Source organism: Crocodylus siamensis, chromosome 2, assembly GCF_052110815.1.
Source record: "Crocodylus siamensis isolate JL-2025a chromosome 2, ASM5211081v1, whole genome shotgun sequence".
In the NCBI taxonomy this organism is placed as follows: domain Eukaryota; kingdom Metazoa; phylum Chordata; order Crocodylia; family Crocodylidae; genus Crocodylus; species Crocodylus siamensis.
Window position 1 is genome coordinate 88690401 of NC_143396.1, and position 17707 is coordinate 88708107.

General features: G+C 42.4%; 1 protein-coding gene across 1 annotated transcript in view; it reads left to right on the plus strand.

Moving 5' to 3' along the window:
- PDGFC (platelet derived growth factor C) overlaps window positions 1-17707 on the plus strand; it is a 225217-nt gene that overhangs the window by 121390 nt on the left and 86120 nt on the right. The window contains exon 2 of the mRNA XM_090036308.1: window positions 1581-1776. Coding sequence (XP_089892434.1) covers window positions 1581-1776 — 196 coding nt within the window. The remainder of the gene's footprint in view (window positions 1-1580; window positions 1777-17707) is intronic.

Below are 17707 nucleotides of genomic sequence, written 5' to 3' on the forward strand. Positions count from 1 at the left end.
TATAATCTCTGGATGAGCCCATACTTTTAAATCCTTATTTACCCCATTCTTGGTAAGATAATTTTGATCATAAAAAGAAGAAAGAAGCACATTAGTCTCCTCACAATATGTCTGTGTACTGAAAAAATAACAATAGCTATGAGTATACTTTAAAAGAAAAATGAACTGCAAAATATAGTAGTGAAGTGTGCGCTTTATAAGATGACTTATGCACCCCTAGAGTCAAGCTTGCGATATTGGCAAAATAGTAGTCCATTGCATGCTTTGAAAATAACAGTCATATAATAATTTCTGGTGATGTCATCTTTATTAGTGTTGGCTGATGTGTGCAGTGTAGAAATCTCAGCTGAGAGATTATACTTTATTGAAGAAGTGCTTATGACTCAGCTAAGAAAAGCAGATGAATTCTAAATTGAGAATCTACTTCTTGTGCTTTGTTTTGCTTTTTTATTATTATAGGCTGTGCTATTTTAGTTGTACACAAAACTGGCAAATTGTGTATGGAGGCTGGCAGAACCACAGTTTTCTTTATCAGTTTTATGTGAGCAGCAATTCAACTTAAAAGAGAATTTACAGTTCTTGTACCACAAATAAAAGGCATGAGGCTCTCAGACTTCAAATTATATTTAATTACAGATTAATTCCTTTAAAATTGCAATGCTGTTACAATGCCCTTTTCACTCTGAGTACATTCATTTAGCTGTCATCCTTTAGCTATGGATCTAAAAGAAGGGTTTCAATTGCATTGTAATTTTCTCCGTTGTAGACAGAAGGATAAACATCTTACTATAAAATGCATAATTGTAAATCTGTATGGTTAGTCACTAAAACAAAGAAGTAAAATATAAACTATATAGACTTTATAAATAGAAGATGAAATAATGAATTATCAGAGCATATTTTTCTGGAAACACAAAATATTTTAAATTAATGTGTTCTGTGGAAAACTACAAGCAACTGTTATTACTATAAGGACTGGTAGGTAATGCCTTCTTAAGTGTGTTATTTTGTCACCCTGTCAGGTATGCTCAAAGAGGATTGAAATCCTAGTGTTATAGACAATGACATTTCTTCTTTAGCTTGAGTGCTGTGGGGCTATGTTTTTATGAATTAAAAGTCCTTCATTACATCTCATAACATTTAAAAAATCTGTCCTGTCTATTCAGTGTCTGTTCTTAGCAGCCAGGGACCTGTTACAAACTGATGCCTCGCTACCAAATGTGAATTCCTGTGAACGTCAGATTTTTGAGAATGAGGTTGCCTAAGTATTGTTAGTGTGTGTGTGTGTGTGTGTGTGTGTGTGTGTGTGTGGACACACACCAGCACGCACTCTCCTGAGCTGCAGCTGAAAATCTGGGCCAAGTTTTTTTCTTAGAATATGAAAAAAAAGTGTTTTCTTCTGAGGACTATATTGTATTTTATAACTCCCCCAGCAGAGAAATTCCTTGCCAAAAACAAAGAAAATAATTTAAACCAACAAAACAAAATAAAAAAGCATTTTGTGGTATAAAATGCAAGCTGTTGTAGAAAAGAAAAAGGACTTAACATGTATTTTTTGTATGTGGGTCTCTTTGTTTTAGGCGTACAAGATCCCCAACACGAGAAGATTATCACTGTGACAACTAATGGAAGTATTCACAGCCCCAAGTTCCCACATACATACCCACGCAATACTGTACTCGTGTGGAAATTAGTAGCAGTAGAGGAGAATGTGTGGATACAGCTTACTTTCGATGAAAGATTTGGGCTTGAGGACCCAGAAGATGATATTTGCAAGTAAGTTTTTTTTTCCCCTTACCTGAAATTGGGGGTATTATGTAGGGTTTGCAAAATCATGGCATCTAATTATTTATGTATTCTTAAAATGCACCATAGTAACATTTTTTTTTGATGTAAGAAATCATCCATGTGTGCAGTAAAAAGCCTTTTTTTTTGCCTTTTGCATTTAACATATAGATATTACCATAGAATTCTACAGATATCAAAATGCTTGAAATCTTAGCCTTGCAAAAGAAAGCAGACAGCTTTGAAATCCAACCTAGACATTCTCAACATCCTCAGCTAAAAGAGGCAGAAGAAAGCATGTCCAATTGATGTTTAGGAAAAAATGTTGCCTGAGAGAGTACTTTGGGTAAGGTAGTAAATTGTCATACCCCTTTTCAAACAAAATAATATACAGTCATTATTAGCCTAAAAAGGTTAGGTTCTCTGGGCACTTATACACACAACAGACCTTTGTTCTGATGCATGCTAATTAACATGAGTTGGAGTGGACTTGATTAACTGAGTCTGTTGCGAGTCTGCTGGAATATGCTAATTAGCATACTCCAGCAGCCTCTGTGCCACATGTAACCAGCATCCCTGCATTTCAAAATGGCACTTTAATTAAAGCTCATTGAAGGAGAATTGCAAAGCCCCAGCCACCATTTTGAAGCACGGGATGCTGAATACATGTGATGCTGTGAACTCTTAAATTAGAGCAGCTCTCAGAGAGGCTCCTTAAGAGCCACACTAATTAAAGTGCTCACTGGCCTGCCCTCGCCCTCCGCCCACAAAGCATGTGTATAGATGCCATAAGTTTTTTATATAAATAATGGTGTCTCCTAGTATCAGCAGTTCCATGGAGCTCAGCCCAGCGGCAGGAGGTGGAGCACAGCCCCGGCTCTGCCTGCTTTTGACCACTGGGCTGCGATCTCAGCAGCTCCACAGCCCCACGTAGCACAGCTCAGCAGCTGGAGGCAGGCAGAGCAAGGGCTGTGCTCCACCTTCCACTACCGAGCTGAGCTCCATGGGGCGGCAGAGCTGCTTAGAGCGCAGCCTGGCAGTGGGAGGGTGGGCAGAGCCAGGGCTGCACTCCAATGGGCTCCACCAGCCCCACGGAGTGCAGCCCGACAGCAGGAGCTGTGCTCCACCTCCCACCACTGGCCTGAGCTCCATGGGGCTGCTGAGCTGCTTGGAGTGCAGCCTGATGGCAGGAGGCAGGCAGAGCCAGGGCTGCATTCCACCTCCCGTTGCCAGCCTGAGCTCCATGGAGCATGATGCTGGGCATGGGCCAGCACCAGTCCCAGGTGGCAGCAGCAGCCTCCTGTCATCTGGCACAGATCTTGGGCCCACACCCCTAGGAAGAGTCCAGCACAGCCCCACAGCCCTCCTGGGGGTGCAGACACCCAGATCTGCATGTCAGGTGATAGGAGGCTGCTGCTGCTGCCTGGGGCCAGTGGCAGAATCAGTCTTCCCTGGCATTAGGTGCAGGCTGCACCCAGCACCTGTCCCAGGCAGCAGTCTCCTGTCATCAAGCACAGCTTTGGGGGCCCACACCCCCAGGAGGATTTCGGCACAGCCCTGCAGCTCTCCCGGGGCGGGGGGGGCGAGCCTCAATCTGCCCACCGGATAACAGGAGGCTGCCACTGCCAGGAAGTGTGAAAAATTTTTCTTTTTGCAGTTTGAGGTAGAGTTTCTGAGAAACCTCTGCACCTATCTCCTTGAAACATGGCAGGCTTCATGCCTACAGAAGGGGATACCAACTGTTGAATTTTCATCTGGATCAGGCAAGAAATGACAACGTTTGAGGCATTTTCATGATTCCCCATTACAGCCGATGAGAGAAACACTGAAATGCAACAAAACAGTGAAACAGTTTTGATTAAATGAAATGGGACAGTGCTTCAAAACAAAACTTAATGATGAAGCAAAACACTGTCCCTTTGAAACAGTGAAACTTATGTCAAAATAAAATGATGGCCTTTCTCACAGACAGACTGAATAGCCAGCCTAACTTACTGTAGAAGTGATGTGTCCTTTATATACCTGCCTGACATTGGTTAGTTGGGATACTGACAAGATGTAGTTTACTGCTGTGAAAACATTACAAAACTGATATATGTACATCATCCAGGCTATTTCAAAGTGAGAAAATATGTCATTTTAATAAAGTGTTGCATTTACACATAGTCATGGAAAGATATTTACTAGTAGTTCTCTTAGTCTGTGAGTTGATTACACTATACTCACTCATTTTGGAGCTTTTCTTAATCTGTCTTGATTTTTTTTTTTATATCTTTACCATTATTCTGTTCTAAAACTGTAATAACAAAGAACAACATTTTCTACTCAATTTTATTATACAGGGTTTTTTTAGGACCCAACATACACATTTATTTCTTCTGAGGCAAGTAATTATCTTTCTTTTTATGTCTGTCCCTGACATAATAACTCTTGTACAGCATATGTTTGCTTGAATGAGTACACACCCCTTACACAAGTATATGTTTTCTTTCAAGTGGAAACTTTAGCATGCTTTTTTCTTTTTGTATGTAACAGAGTGAAGTGGAAAGTGAAAGAAAATTGAGGTAAGGTGACTTAGGACCCTTGTTACACCATAATTTTGGGGCACTCCTGGAGCTCTTAACACCTGAATGGTCTACACATTAACACCTGAAACTAGTTTTAAGCACTAATTAGGTTACACCACTCCAGGGTAGGATTATCTCTGATCTGTGTTACCCAGCTCATGTTACAGCAAGGTACAGCCAATCTAGGCTACACCTTAATGTAAACACCCCACCTGACCCTCCTCCTCTGTTGTCCTGGATTGGGCCCAGTGCCTTCTTCCCACCCTCCCAAGGACCTGAGATTTTCACTCACTGACCCGCCCACCTCCCCCTCCATTTACTTGTGACTACCCATGCCGTTTGTCCTTGGGAAGTAGGCAAGGAGGGTTAACCTGCCTGCCTGGCCACCTCTGCTACTGCTCTTTGGGCAGGCTTAACCAGATGAACAGCAGCAGCCCAGCAGTGAGGGCTGGGAAGGCTGCCATAGCTAAGCAGGTGCGGAGGGAGCCCTTAAGTGGGGGAACCCCAAGGAGAGAGGGAGAATTCTTGGTGGGGGAATCAGGAACTCTAGGGGAGCCCCAGGGGAAGGGGGAGGCCCAGAATGTAAGGTGGAGGGGTCTGACCTTTCAGTCCTCCAGGTCCCTGCTGACCTGAAATGTAATTATTTCAACCTCCAGCCAGCACTAACACCAATCAAGATTTGTGTGGCTTATAGGGTGCATCTACACATAGCCTTTCAGAAGTACTAAAGTGCAGTGCAGTATGGGCATGTAGTGTGCCATATTTTCAGTGCATGCTTAGATTTTCCCTGCTACATTGCCATAGCAGAGCACTATAAGAGGGAAGTGTGCCACAACAGTGATATAGCAGGCAATCACATGTAGACCTGTGTGATTGCTGTGTTGCCATAGTCTGTCATATGGCAAAGTAACACGTTGCTACATTGCTGTAGGTCAACATGTAGATGTGCCCATGGTGTAAGACGTAACAGGGCCCTTAGTCACCCACTTGCAAACAAAAAGCGAGACAAGGTAAAATAGTCTGTTTAACATGGCAACTACTGAGAGCACAGTCTCTGGGAGTATGCTTGTTCTAAGTAAACAGTTATTGTATGTAAAAAGAATATTAGTGACAATTTTTAAATCATCAGGGAGGCCCTAAAGGGCCACAACCCAAAGGGGAGGGGATTTCAGGATGACTGGTTGCTCCTCAAGGGAGCAATCCTGGAAGTGCAAGCAAAGTCTATCCTACCTCAGAGGAAAGGCAGCAAAAGGGCACAGCAGCCCTCTTGTCTTTCCAGGGAACTAGCGGACCTTCTGCATCTAAAAAGACAGATCTACAAAGGATGGAGGACTGGATCCACCTCTGAGGGGGAATATTCTGCACTGGTCTGGACCCACAGAGAGTAAACCAGGAAAGCCGAGGCTGCGATATAACTCCAACTAGCTATAAATATCAAGGACAATAAAAAGTCCTTTTTTAGATATGTGGGGAGCCAGAGGAAAAGCAAGGGCAACATTGGACCCCTACTAAATCAGATGAGACAACTGATGACTGAAGCCCAGGAAAAAGCCAGCTTGCTAAATGGGTACTTTGTGTTGGTCTTTCTTCAGTCCCATGGGACACCCCCACCCACTATGGGGCAGAGAGGCCCAGGTGAGGGAGATTCGTTACCCTCCATCAATGCTGACCATGTGAAGGAACACTTTGAGAGGCTGGATACCTTCAAGTCAGCAAATCAGCAGGCCCTGACAGTCTACACCCCAGGGTACTCAAGGAGCTGGTGAGCATCATAGCCCAGCCCCTGGCATGGATCTTTGAAAACTCCTGGTGCTCTGGTGTAGTGCCCGAAGACTGGAAGAAGGCCAATGTGGTGCCTATCTTCAAGAAAGGGAGGAAAGTGGATCTGGCTAACTATAGGCCCATCAGCCTGACTTCTATCCTGGGGATGATCTTAGAAAAGTTTATTAAAGAGGCCATTCTTAATGGACTGGCTGGCGCCAACATCCTGAGGGATAGCCATCATGGGTTTGTTGCGGGTAGGTCTTGCTTGACCAATTTCATTTCCTTCTACAACCAGGTGACCTATCATCTGGCCAAAAGAGAAGAGATTGATGTTGTGTGTCTTGACTTTAAAAAAAGCCCTTAATCTGCTATCCCGTGATCACCTCTTAGTAAAACTGGCCAACTGCGGCCTTGGCCACACTATGATCAGCTGGCAGGGGAATTGGCTCTGTGGTTGGACCCAGAGGGTGGTGGTTGACAGAAGTCAATCGTCATGGTGCCCTGTGACCAGTGGGGTCCCCCAGGGCTCTGTCCTTGGGCCTATACTATTTAAAATATTCATTAATGATGTGGACATTGGTATCAGAAGTGGACTGGCCAAGTTTGCCAATGACACCAAACTCTGGGGCAAAGCATCCACACCTGAAGACAGGAAGGTGATCCAGGCTGACCTTGACAGGCTCAGCAAATGGGCAGACAAGAACCTGATGGTGTTTAACATTGAAAAATGCAAGGTTTTCCACCTTGGGAAGAAAAACCTGCAGCATCCTTACAGGCTTGGCAGTGCTACACTGGCTAGCACTATGGATGAAAGGGACTTGGGGGTCATCATTGACCACAAGATGAATATGAGCCTGCAATGTGATACTGTGGCTAGTAAAGCAAGCAAAATACTTGCTTGCATCCACAGACACTTCTCACGTAACTCCCAGGACGTCATCCTCCTGTTGTACTCAGCCTTGGTAAGGCCACAGCTGGAGTACTGCATCCAGTTTTGGGCTCCACAATTCAGAAAGGATGTGGAGAAGCTTGAGAGGGTGCAGAGGAGAGTCACGCACATGATCAGAAGAAAGAAAGCAGACCTTATGAAGAGAGGCTGAGAGCCATGGGACTCTTCAGCCTGGAAAAGCGCAGGCTCAGGGTGATCTGGTGGCAACATATAAGTTCATCGGGGTGCTCACCAGGATCTGGGGGAACGTCTATTCACCAGAGTGCCCCAAGGGATGACAAGATCAAATGGTCACAAACTTCTCCATGACCATTTCAGGCTGGACATAAGAAAGAACTTCTCTACTGTCCAAGCCCCCATGGTTTGGAATAGATTGCCGCTGGAGGTGGTTCAGGCACCTACTCTGAATGCCTTCAAAAGACACCTGGATCTTTATCTTGCTGGGATCCTATGATCCCTGCTGACTTTCTGCCCTTGGGCAGGGGGCTGGACTCAATGATCTTCTGAGGTTCCTTCCAGCCCTATTGTCTATGACATCTATAAAATAACAAAAGATATTTTCATTTTTGTTCACCTGTACTTTTTGTATGTTTGCATTTTCTTTTGTTAATACCATAACATTTCATTTGTTCTGAAAATACAAACCACGGAGATACAATGAGTGTGTACTTTCTGAGTTTTCACTTGTGGTTGATTGACTTTCAAAGTTAAGTATACTAAGCAAAAAAAATCAACAAAGGAGGAAGAAAAATTTCAGTTAACCCCTTTTTGTGAAAGGAAAATGCTTATTTAACTTTAGTTCAGGAAATAATTGAAATGTCATCAACAAATTTTACATAAGACTACAGGAAAATTGCTGTGAAATATCTTTTGTAATGGCTAGCATTTCTTGGGAATTCTGACATCTGTACTAGCTCTAACACTAACTTATTCTTGCTTCTTTGGAGCACTTTCTGTAGACTGATAAAATGTTTCCTTCAACTTTGGCAGCATTCCTTGGCTACTTATTTCCATTTCTTACCATTTAATCTCAGATTTCACCTTCCTTAAGAACAGAAGACAATTTTCTTCCCATCAGAATATCTGACAATTCATGGTGCAAACCATAAAAAGCTCATATATCAATAGTAATATATTATCCAGACTACTTCAGAGTATAAAAACAAGTTGTCTATATTGTCAAAACCACATTCATATGGCATGGGACAGAAAATGAGAACACTGAATAAATATGGACTAGAAAAAAGCGTACAGTTGCCAGCTTGAAGACAAGTTTACAGAAGTCACACACATAAAGTATTTGGCTCCTTAAGTTAAATATGTAGATCTTTTAAAGCAGGGGTGTAAAAGATGCAGCCCATGGACCAAATCAAGTCCACAGAGCCCCATCATCCAATCCCCGCCATGCTGGCCTGGGTCCTGAGTTGACTGACATTCTACATGCACCATGCACTGGACCAGCCCTGCACACAGGGCCCTGGACATATGTTACACATAGCACCTTCTCTGATGCATCTGGGATGTACGCCACAGGCAATGCCCACCCCAAGTGGTTAGGGTTGCTTGCTGCAGGTGGTGTCCACCCCAACCAGTCCTGGCCAGTCCAGGATGCATGCTGCATGTGTTGCCCTCAGATCGGCCAGGGCAGGTGCCATGTGTTCAGGATCTGGCATGTGGGGAGGTAGGGCGGTCTGTGGACCCAATCTGGCCCATGGGGCCAGCCTCATGCCATTCATTCAGCCTGTGGTGCCATCCCACACCACTCTTTCAGCCTGCCTTTGACTCCTTGCACCTTTTAAGAAGATTCTCACCCATTTCTGTGGGTAAGAACTAACATCTCGATCCTTTAAACTGTATCTCTGTCATTATCACCCTTGACTAAAGGAGTTTGACTTGGAGAAATCTCTAGATATTCTTCAGAATTGTTCCAAGAGAAAGCGTTAGAAACATATGAGACATATCTAGCTTGACGAATATGCTGAAGTTTCATTGTTGAAACACTTTCCTGAATGAGGGCCGGTGTCATCTTCTGTTTTTTTCCCTGTCGCCTATTTCTCCCTCCAAATAAGTTTAAAATCTATGTGTTTGCTAAGAATATCAATCTTACTAGAATGTTGTGCATGTTTATTTAAAGATCCAGTCTCTGTTGTTTATCTCTGTACCTGAGAGATTTATATTGAATGCCTTTTGACCAAAAAATATTACTACTTCTTTGCTCTTTAACAAAACAATTTGCAGGGCTAATAATTAGAAATACAAATCCCTTAGATGTAAGTGATGTGTCTCAAGCAGATTATGGTCTATGTATGCTTTTGGGAGTATGTAACACAGATGTGTAAGAACTTGGAATACTCAATTTTTTTAAGATCCACCTGCATTGACCTTTCACTTTAGAAAAATGTGACACATTATCTTTTGATGTCATAGAATCATAGAAAAATAGAGTTAGAAGGAACCTCAGGAGGTCATCTAGTCCAGGCCCCTGCTCAAAGCAGGACCCTCCCCTGTTATATCATCCCATCCAGGGCTTTGTTGAGCCAGGCTGTAAAAACCTCCAAGGATAGAAATTCCACCACCTCTCAAGGTAACCTGTTCCAGTGCTTCACCATCCTTCTAGTCAGAAAGTTTTTTCCCAACATCCAACCTAAACTTCCCTTACTGCAGCTTGAGATCATTGCTCCTTGTTTTGTCAAAAGTCAGGTGCCCCAGGCCCCTAACCATTTTGTTGCCCTCCACTGTACTCTCTAATTTGTCCACATGCTTTTTGTAATGGGCCCAAAACTGGACACAGTACTCCACATATGGCCTCACCAGTGTAGAAAAGAAGGAAATAATTACTTTCCTCAATCCATTGGCAACACTTCTACTAATGAAGCCCAGTATGCTATTAGCTTTCTTGGCAACAAGGGCACACTGTTGACTCATATTCAGCTGATTGTCCATTGTAACTCCCAGGTCCTTTTTCACATAGCGACTGCTTAGTTAGGTGGTTGGTCCCAACCTTGTAGCAGTACATGGGATTATTCTATCCTAAGTACAGGACTTTGGACTTGTCTTTATTGAACCTCATGTGATTTTCTTTTGGCCCAATCCTCCAATTTGTCTAGGTCACTCTGAATCCTAGCCCTACCCTCCAGTGTATCTACTACTCTACCCAGCTTGGTGTTATCTGTAAACTTGCTGAGGGTGCACTCTATCCCATCTTCCAGGTTGTTGATGAAGATATTGAACACAACTGGCCCCTGGGGCACTCCACTTGACATCAGCTGTTAACTGGATATCAAGCCATTGATCACTTCCCGTTGTCCAATCTCTTAGCACAGTTCAGGTGGTGCCAGGGGGTTGAAATGTCTGTTAATGGCTGGCAGAAAATTCTCTTTGAATAGGGAGACTTGTCACTGTCTCAGATCTGCTGGATCTAGGACCTGCAAGCAAAAACTGGCATTGTTGGTCCATAGTTCCACTCTTCTGGTGCTGAGCATGTGGAACATGTGACTAACATAAAAGACTTTTTAATTCTGTTGCAGCTTTATCATGGTCTGCTCTGCAATCCATAGGCAACATCAGACACACTGTTAATAGACCGCAGTAGCCATATTCTTTATGAGAGAAAAGTAAACCTGCATTTTCTTGGTAGTTTCCAAAGGCTTTGATTACTTGGCAGCCTTGGTGAAATATATCAAAATTTAAGAAACATAGTGTGCCTACACTCCATTCAAGCGCAGAATGGGTGATTGGGACTTATCAGAAAGCTAGTTACAGTATTTTGCTGCTGATAAACAGAGAAGCTGCCAGGCTGCACCAATAGATATCACTAGTTTTCTGGCCCAATGATTAAAGATGTACTGAAAGACTAGCACTGTGAAACTATCAACTAATCATTTGATCCTGTTTCACCCTGCTCAAGTCCCTGCTAAACTGTTAATCCAAAAGGTGGGTGGTTCTTCCTTCTCCTTGCTGCTTTTGTGTGACAGTCTCAGGGTAAGATGATGGCATTTCACAGAAGTAGATGTTACATATACTCAGGAACTAGAAGCGAGTGTAATCCCATTAAACTTATTGCCTAAATCCACTTAAGATGCTTAATAGGTGTAATAAAATTTGGCCCATTTAAAAAAAACAACAACATTATTTAAGATTATTTTGCAGGCTATAGGAAAACAAAGAACCATAACTCATAGACGTAGGGTCAGAAGGGACCTTGCAGATCTTCTAGTCCAACCCCCTGCCCTGGGTAGGAGAGAAAACTAGGCTGAAATGACCCCAGATAAGTAATTGTCAAGCCTCCTCTTAAAGACTCCCAAGGTAGGAGCCATCACTACTTCCCTTGGAAGTTGGTTCCAGATCCTAGCCACGCTGACTGTAAAGTAGTACCTTCAAATGTCTAACAAGAATTTCCTCCTGTTACTTCACTCACCGCAAGTCATCCTAGCTGCGACTTGAATTCAGATCTCCCATGTGGTAGGTAGAAACTCTACCACACCACCACCAGTTTTGGTGATTGAGCTTTATAAATACCTTGAATAGATTTCTGAAGGAGAAAATGTGAAAGTAAATAAAGTACAAATCATGGATCAGCAACAAATGGGTATTAATAGGACACTGGCTGGATGAGGAAGATTTTAACTTCAGACCGACAGTCATTTCAAATATGAATAGTAACTTCATTCTGTTCTTTTCACAGCATCTGAATATTGCTCACACTATAGTAAGCATTTAATAAGTAGATAAGGGGCGCTGACAGAAGTGACATTTTGTTGTATGATCAATCACTGAAAGTCGTGATCGGCCACTGAAACTGACATACTTGCATAGCTGCAGAGCACTTCAAAAATGCCCAATCATGTGACAAATGAACAAGCAAGAGAGGCTACAGATGCAGAGCACCTTCATTAACTTTGGTTAATGTGTGCTATCCCTGATGCTGTATTCAGGATGGGAGGCAGGTAAGAAAGGGGAAGGAGTTTCATCTGGGGTTTCCCCAGCCTGTGTTGGAGGATTGGGTGGGTGGATTGGAGCCCTCCACTCCAACACAGGCTGGGCAAACCCCAGAACATACTTCCTTCCCCTGCCTTCTCCCCCTTTTATCTTGAGGGGGAGTACCAGAGCTGGGAGGAGGGGTGGTGGGGCTAGGGGAAGAGTCTGTAGCATCTCTTGCTGGAATGGCTCCAAAATGAAGTTAATCCCTCACCCTCCCAACCCAACAGTGAATGTTTGGTTGGGAGGGTCAGTCCAACTCATGGTGCTTTCTGTGAAGCACCAAGAGTTAGGCCAAGGAACTGAACATCTGTCAACACCCAAGGTTATCATTCAGAAAAAATTCTAAAAGCTGGTTGGTCTAGTCTAGTTTGCCTGTGCAATATACAAGACTTTTGCCTGCAGACTATGTGCTAAGCATTAACAGTAGATTGAATGCACTAAAATAATATTCTGAAATTATATATTTCTCAGGTTAAGTAAACTATTTCATTTTTAATTCTGGAAACATTTCCCCTCTGAGGCTGTTTCATGTGGTGTTTCTGAGGTATTGAGCCAAAAGCATTAAATTCACTGGCTCCCATTCTTTTATTGCATGACATGCAGGCTATTTGCCTTCCCTTTCAAGGTCCTTCATAGCTTCTCTCCACTCAACTTCCTACTTCTAATCAGCCTGTCACCTACTTGATATATTTTCAAACAAATATCTTAGCACTTTCTACCATGCAGTACCTCACAGTTGAACAGAGCTCTCTATTAACCTCTGCAAAACTCATTGGTCTTCAGATCCCTCCTTTAAATACTCCATTCCTGTGAAACCTATGAAAATTAACAGTTATCTGATGATCTGAGACTACTGCTTATTAATCTGACCAATATTGTCTTAGTGTTGTCTTGCACTATCCTATCCATCCTTATCTACCTATTATATGAATTCACCAGTGGTGGGGCCTAGTTGTGAGGTGTATCAAGTTTCTGGACTCTATTGCTGTTTAAGAACAAGTGTGTCTTCCTATAAAAGCTAATTAAAAGTCTGGGCCAAGTGACAACTGGGGCAGAGTGGGAATCTGTAGATTGCACGAATCAATGCAAAACCCTCTGGTGATGAGAGATCATAGGCAAAACTTCAGCCAGATTTGGTAAGTATTATCTCATTCCCTTAATTAATCTAGGTTACAAAATTAATAACTGTTTCTGAAGTTGTTTCTTATCTTTGAACAATGACATAACTGTATCAAGAAGAAACACAGACAACAGGAATGTTGCATTTTCTTTGTAGCCTGTACTTGTGCAGTGGAAAATTATTTGCTTGGCCATCTTATTCTGTGACATAAGTAATACACAGTGGTGAGTTATAATAAACATAATAAGTAGACTAAACATTTGGATATGGTAATGTTTCTTATAGAGCTTTCCTTGGAAAAGAAAGATGGTGAAAGCCATAGGAACTGTACTGTTGTGCTTACTTTATTCTAAATAGATCAGATCTATACCTCTTCCATATAGATTTAGCTCTGGCTGCATGATTGTTCAGTCCTGTACTGTAGCCCTTCTGATGTAAGATAGCCAAACAAAGACAACTATTGGAAAGAATGGGGAAGAGGGTTCATACCTACATGACTTCAGTTTTATTTTTAAGAACACATTTCAAAGCTTTATGACATCAGAAAATAACTTGTGCACAAACCTATATGGCCGTATTTCTGAAATTCATTCAAAGGAGTATGTTGGGGTTTAGTTTAAAATTAAGAACGAGTACACACATACATACGCACTTGCAGGCATACATATCCCAAGCTTTCCTTGATCCTATATCACTCTTCCTGCATACCAGATAAATATTTCATAGAACCATTCATAAAGTGGCTTCACGGGGTTTTGATCATTTCCAGTGTATCAGCTGCTGTCCTTAAATCCATTTAACTCAATGGTTCATACTGTGGCAAAGAATGGATATTGCTTAGCATAAACTGCTAGTTCCACTAGAAACTTAAAATAAACTATTTTATCTACAGAAGTAAAGGGATCTATTAATGGGAAACAAGGAATAATTGTGGACAGAGCTGGGGAATTCTGGATTCTAATGTAAAAGCAATCTGAGGTTTTGGAAACAGTTAAAATATTGAACACCCAAATTCTTTGAGATATGTCTTTTGATAAAGCAGATAAAAAGGCAAGAAATAAAATAAAGGTAAAGTTATAACACTTAAAATGTCTTTATTTGTGGTAGAGAATACAGAGATATCAGAAATTATTTAAGCCTCATAAGCACTAACCTTATTCCACAGAAACTGAGTGTATAGATACAAAATCACTTTTACTAAATATATCTGGATGGTAATACCAGGAAAGGAAAAGTACTAAGATGGTGGTCTCCCAATGTTTTGAATCAGTGAGCCACTGTTAGTCCTCAGAATTTCTTATGAATAACCCTTAACCCTTATCATCAAACTCTTAATTAAAGAAGGATCCTAACATGATCCACAAATCACCTACATACTACTTACCATTGCCTTCCAGATACCAGTCAGACCACCACTAATTTAAGCTAAAGAATGAGGATATACAAGACCAAATGGATACGCATTGTCTGTGAATTAATTAAAGCTAAAAATTTAGAAGCAGAATTCTAACCTTTAAAACTGAATAGCTTTCCAGCAACTGCTTTAGGGGAAAAATATTTAAGATGAATCTCAGTTGGCTTATGAAGGAGATTATCTGACAAAATTGCTTACAATAGCACAAGACTGGACTTGATAACATAGAAGAGTGATCCTCAAACTCCAGCTTGCAGAGAAATTTGGCAGTGGGGGAGTGGTGAAAAAATTAAATGCTGCAGCTAGCAAAGCCACAGCAATTAACACTGTCACTGTTCCCCCACCACCAAATTTCCAGAAATATGGGGAGCCCTGCAGGCAGGATGACATGGACCTATGCATCAGATCATGCTGGTGTGCAGGATTGCTTTGTGGCCAAATTGCCACACTGTCCCAGGCTGCTGCATGAGGGTTGTTAAAATACTCTTGAGAGATCCAAGGAAGGGGGCCATGCACCCTGATACAAAGGAAGGCAACCTTCCCCGCCCTCCCATAGTTTTGTACCAATCTGGCCACGGAGCAAAATTCCTTCTTGACCCCAAATATGGTTATAGGTCTGACCATGGGGGAGCGGGGGCAAGAACCTCTGACCTGGAGCCTCTGGATTTTCATCTCACCAGGAGCTTTGGCATACCAGAGTCAAAACCCCAGCCTTGGATGCAGCAAACAACAAATGCTTCTGAAGAAGATGGAACCCCCTCACCCCCTCCAAACCCTGACGTGTAATGACAGGAGGAGAAAAAATATATTTCTGTCCTCATGTGGCAATCAGCAAAGCCCAGAAGTATGGGAAATGAGGCATAGCTACTCTTAAATTATGGCTGACCAATGCCTGCCCAATGTCTTCTTGAACACCTGCAGTGACAGAGATTTCACAACTCCCCTAAGCAGTCCCATTTCCTCATTTTTCCAACAATGAAGATTCCCCCTCACCATATCCTCTTTAAACTTGCTGCAACTGCAAGCCATCGTCTTGTGTTCTGATCTCTTCAGCAAGAGAGAAAAGGTGTTCTCCCTCTTTATGGCAGCTTTTCAGATATTTTACTACCATCATGTTCCCTCTTACGCACATTTTTCTGCAGGCTAAACATGCCTGTTTCCTTCAGCCCCCCCAGGTTCTCCTTTTTACCTTTTGTAAACAGAGGCATTACATTGGCCCTTTTCAAGTCCACTGGTACTTCCAGATGCTTGCCTTGAAGCCCTTTATCATTTTTGTCACTCACTTCTGGAATCTCTTTAATGGTCCTTGTTAAACTCTGGAGCCCAAAGCTACACACAGTACCCTAGATAAGGTCTAACCAGTGCCAAGTAGAGAAGCACTGTCACCCTCTATGTCTTGCACCTAATGTTTCTATTGATGCATCCCAAAATGTATTTTCCTTTTGTCCTGCTACATTACACTGCAGACTCATTGCATCTGTGATCTACCAAGACTCCCAGATCTTTGTCCATAGTGCTGGCATCTAGCCAGGTATCACCCATTTTGCATATGTATTTGATTATTCTTTCTGAGGTGTAACACTTTGCATTTGTATTCATTGAACTTCTGTCCTGCTAGCTCTAGCCCAGATTTCCAATATATCAAGATCCTTCTGAATTGCACTCCAGTCCTCCAGTGTGTTTGCAGTCCTTCCCAGTTTCATGTTGTCTGCAAAATTGCTTAATCAGCTCATTATACAAACACTCAAACCATTAATAAACACAGGATGTATCTACATGTGCTGCTTCTGTGCTGTTGTTACTATGCCATCATGTAGTACTTCCATTAGCAGATGCATGATGAAGAGATCCAAGGAGGTAATACTTCCCCTTTATGCAGCATTGGTCAGACCACAATTGGAGTACAGTTTTGGATGCTGTACTTTAAGAAGGATGTAGATAACCTTGAAGAGGTTCCAGAGGAGAGCCACTCATATGGTTAAGGGTTTGCAGACCAAGCCCTATGAGGAGAGACTATGGAAACTGGATCTCTTCAGTCTCCACAAGAGAAGGCTGAGAGGTGATCTTGTGGCTGCCTACAAATTCATTAGGGGAATGCAGCAAGGCACTGGAAATGCTCTGTTCACCAGGGCATTTACTGGGGTAACAAGGAACAATGGTCACAAACTGACATAAAGTAGATTTAGGCTGGACATCAGGAAGAACTTCTTCATGGTAAGGATGGCCAGAATTTGGAATGGGCTTCCAAGGGAGGTGGTGCTCTCCCCTACCTTGGGAGTCTTTAAGAGAAGGCTGGATAGGCATCTGGCTGGGGTCATCTGACCCCAGCACTCCTTCCTGCCCAGGGCACAGGGTTGGATTCGATGATCTGTTGAGGTCCCTTCAAACACTAGCATCTATGAATCTATGGCACAATAACAACCGGTACTGCGCTTCTTGCGCTGCACATGGTTATTTTTAGGCGCTATGTCAGCATAGCAACATACTATAGCAGGGGAGCATGGCACTAGGGTGACATAGCTGCGGTGTCATGGTTTTGCCCGCGGATGCTACATAACAGTAGCACATTGCTACAGCAACATAACATTATGTGTAGATGCACCTACATTAAACAGCACTGGATGCAAGATAGGTCCCTGTGGGATTCCACTTGAAACCTCCTGCCGTTTTGCCATGGATCCATTAATAATGACCCTTTTCTTGCAGCTACCAATCCAGTTGTCTATTCATCTTATAGCAGTTTTGTCTAACTCAACTTTTCAAATTTGTTTATGAGAAAATCATGTGGGACTTTGCCAAAAATCTTGCTGAAGTCCAGTTTTAGTATATCTATTGTATTTCTTTCATCAGGCCAAGTATTTATTTTATCAAAGAAGATCAAGTTTGTTTGACACAATGTATTCTCAATAAATCCATGCTGGCTTTTTGTGATTAGCCTTTGCTCCTCCAGATGCTTGCAAATAAGAGTTTCTTATGATAGGCTCCAGTAATTTCTGGGGTATCAGGTGACACTAACTGATCTGTAGTTCTCCAGGTTCTCTTTTTTGCCTTTTTTTTTAAAGAGTGCCAGTATGTTGGCCTTTTCCCAGTCCTCTGATACTCAGTCCATCTCCCACAACTTCTCCTCT